At 33.4% G+C, this 3,507-nt stretch overlaps 1 protein-coding gene across 1 annotated transcript; it reads right to left on the bottom strand.

The window, feature by feature from the left end:
- Positions 1–2,303: 2,303 nt before the first annotated feature.
- Positions 2,304–3,269, bottom strand: LOC131151282 (zinc finger BED domain-containing protein RICESLEEPER 2-like). The gene has a single exon (XM_058102536.1). The coding sequence runs from the start codon at positions 3,267–3,269 to the stop codon at positions 2,304–2,306; it is 966 nt and encodes a 321-aa protein (XP_057958519.1).
- Between the last annotated feature and the right edge of the window lie 238 nt (positions 3,270–3,507).

The following is a 3,507-nucleotide window of genomic DNA, read 5'->3' as shown; positions in this document are numbered from 1 at the left end:
AATGCAGCATAGTAGAGTTGTAGCTTATGCCTCCCGAAAGTTGAAAGAGTATGAAAAGAACTACCCTACCCACCATCTGGAATTGGCTACAGTGGTACACGCATTAAAGATTTGGAGGCATTACTTGTACGGTGAGAGATGTGAGATGTTCTCCGATCACAAAAGTTTAAAGTACTTTTTCACTCAAAAGGAGCTGAACATATGACAGAGAAGGTGGTTGAAACTTATTAAAAATTATGACTGCACTATTAGTTATCACCCAAGGAAAGCAAATATGATAGCTGATGCTCTGAGCAGGAAATTACTAGGACCAGCACTGGCAGCTATGGAGGTTCAGCATCAGACCCAGATGGATCTGGAGAGACTTGGTGTAGAATTTGTAGAGAGTGATCCTCAGGCATTTATTGTCAGTCTGGTAGTGTAGCCTACTCTACAGGAAAGGATTAAGACAGCTTAGAGAGATGACGCTGAATTAGCAGAGTTGATAGCTAAGGTGCAGGACGGACAAGGAGATGAATTTAGTATTTCTGATAATGGGGCCTTGAGGTTCTGTTCTAGGTTGTGTGTGCCTACAGATATGGACATCAGAAGTAGGGGTGAGCAAATGGTCGGTTCGACCAAATTCGGGTAATTAATCGAATTAACTGAAAAATTTGGTTAAATAGTAACATTAACCGAACCGACCGAATTGGCGGAGGACACCGAACCAAACCTGACTGAATTACCCATTCGAGTAATTCGGTTAACCAATTTTAATCGAAATTATTTAAAATTAATTGTTATAATTTAAAAAAAAAAACCAAATACAGTTTAATTAAATACCTTATTTATTAATTTTATTAATAAAAATAATATTTTAGCATAGAACAAAGAACCCAAAACAAGAAAAACGATGACAAAATAATAATAATAATAATAATAATAATAATAATAATAATAATAATAATAATAATGACGAGTATGAGCAAGCTTAATTAAATTCCTTAATGCACTTACATAAGCAAAATAGGGTTGTTCACAAAAAGCATAACTAGTGTTCATAAAATTGCCAAACCAAATGACGAGTATAAGCACAAGTTTAGTTTCTACTAAAGGCAAATTAAGCAAGACAATCCCAAAGTTCAATAGAAAAAAAAAAAAAAAAAAGTGGGGTGGAGTGAATTGGGGGTAGGGTTACCTACCGTCAGCTTAATTAAGAAACTCTTAATTTTGAAGGAAAAAAAATCTCTAATGACATCATTAGAGGTTCACAACTAGCTAGTTAGGTGTCTTATCCCTACTTAGATAAAATCTAATCAATGTAAAAATAGAAGTATAGAACCCTGTTTATATAAAATCTAATCAATGTAAAAATAAAATCATCTACATACCAAAACAATCTAGAAAATCTTTCTAAAAAAAATATAATCACAAACCAAACATGAAATTTAAAGGTGTGCGGTATCTACTTGGATTTGAGTTCATAATATTATATTATAGACCAATGTAAACAGTTTGTGCAAAATAAAAATAAAAAACAAAGATGAAATATAAATTGTTTCTGAAAAATTAAAATAAAAACTAGGGCTTCAATGCTTCATACATCAGTTGATAAGTGACAATTACAATTTCATGGCTTCTTATATTAGAAACTCTCACTCTTCAGCTTCTTACATTACAAAATACAAACTACAATTTCTCTGCGCCTATTTCACTTGCAAGTCTGCAACAAACCAAAATAATGATAATTGATAGCATGTAATTTATTTGAAAAAACACTAAAGCATAATCTCAATATGAAAGTATGAAACTAACCCTTTGTCTTTCTTTGTTTGGCTTATTCACCTATTGTGGACTCCAATGCAACCTTTGAAAACTCTAAAAAATTGCATAGAAGCACATGTAAGTTGTAATAATTAATCATTCAAAGAAAAAATGAAAATTTTTGACAATATATAAATATAATATTATCTTTTTCTAGATTTTGAAGGTCATCTATGTCTTCTTCAACCTTAATTGGAGTATATGAACCCCGCATCCAATCTTGTGTATAGATAAGAGCTTGAACAATTTTAGGAGTCAAAGAACTCGTAAAGGCATCGAGAACACGCCCCCCCTATTCTAAAAGCAGACTTTGAAGCAACTATAGAGATGGGTACTGCTAAAACATCATGAACCATATGTGAAAGGACAGGAAACCTTTGACTATTTAACCTCCACCACTCCAAAATATCAAAGCCCTCCATGTCCTTTTCACAATTCTCCCCCAAATTCCTATCCAACTCTGATTTATTATCTCCACCTCCAATTTGAGTCTTGTACTTTTAATACAAAACTTTGAACTTTCGTTCTGCTGCTTCACCTTGACCAGTGGAGCAAGTGGAGCTTGAAGTTTCACTTGTGTTTGATTCTTCATTTTTAAATTGTGATAACTTTTTATACTCAGCAAACAATTCAAATGTTGTATCCTGAACCATTTGACCCACCAAAAAACCCTTGTCACCTTCATACATAGTAGAAAGAGCATATTGCACAAATCCCAACTTACATCTAGGATCAAGAATAGATGCAACAAAGATCAACATATTCATTTTGTCAATGTTTCCCCAGTACTTGTTGTATTTATCCTTCATTTTCATGCTCATTAAACTCAACTTTAGGTCATCACTATTTTCCCGCTGCTTTAGAAGACAATCAATCCCACTAATTTCATCAAAAAATGTATTACTTGTAACATACAAAGAACCTGAAACTCGTATAGTGAGTTCATAGAAGTGTTCCAAAAACATCACAAATTTTCTGACTTTTTCCCAATCAAAACTACTTGGTATGCCATCCCTAGTCTCAAGCTCAATTCTAAATGAAGGATCTTCATCCCTAAACCTTTCACAAGCCATTTCATATCTTTGAGCTGTGTCTAGCATTAGATAAGTAGAATTCCATCGAGTGCTAACATCTAAGCATAACATCTTTTTGTATTCTACTTTTTCTACTTCTGCACAACGCTTGAAATTTTTCAACCTAGCAAGTGAATGCCTAACATATCTGACTGCATCTCTAATACGAGCAATTGAATCCCCCATTTCTTTCAAACCTTCTTGCACAACTAGGTTAATTATATGTGCAATGCATCTCATATGTAAGAATTTGCCCCCTAGAATGTCTTTTCTCCAATTTGAAACTTTTCTTTTTATGTAGGCAATGGCAACATCATTTGAACTTGCATTATCTACAATCATTGTAAACACATTATCAACTCCCCATTCAAGCAAACACCTCTCAATGACCATACCTATCTCTTCACCTTTATGACTATAAATTGGACAAAAGTTAAGGATCTTCTTGTTCAATTTCCAATCATTATCTATAAAGTGTGCAGTCAAACACATATAATTGACCTTTTGTAAAGAAGTCCATGTATCAGTTGTGAAACTAACCCTTTGAGAGGAGGTTTTCAAAAACTTTTTCAACTTTAACCTCTCTTCCATGTAAAGGTCATAACAATCCCTAGAAGTTGTTTATCTAGAT

Source organism: Malania oleifera, chromosome 3, assembly GCF_029873635.1.
Source record: "Malania oleifera isolate guangnan ecotype guangnan chromosome 3, ASM2987363v1, whole genome shotgun sequence".
In the NCBI taxonomy this organism is placed as follows: Eukaryota; Viridiplantae; Streptophyta; class Magnoliopsida; order Santalales; family Ximeniaceae; genus Malania; species Malania oleifera.
The sequence above is the reverse complement of the archived record's forward strand: the minus strand, read 5'-3'. Positions and strand labels throughout refer to the sequence as shown.

What these genes read in the sequence shown, in the direction of transcription:
- LOC131151282 (XM_058102536.1), bottom strand. Translation starts at nt 3,269, where the DNA reads ATGGTCATTGAGAGGTGTTTGCTTGAATGGGGAGTTGATAATGTGTTT.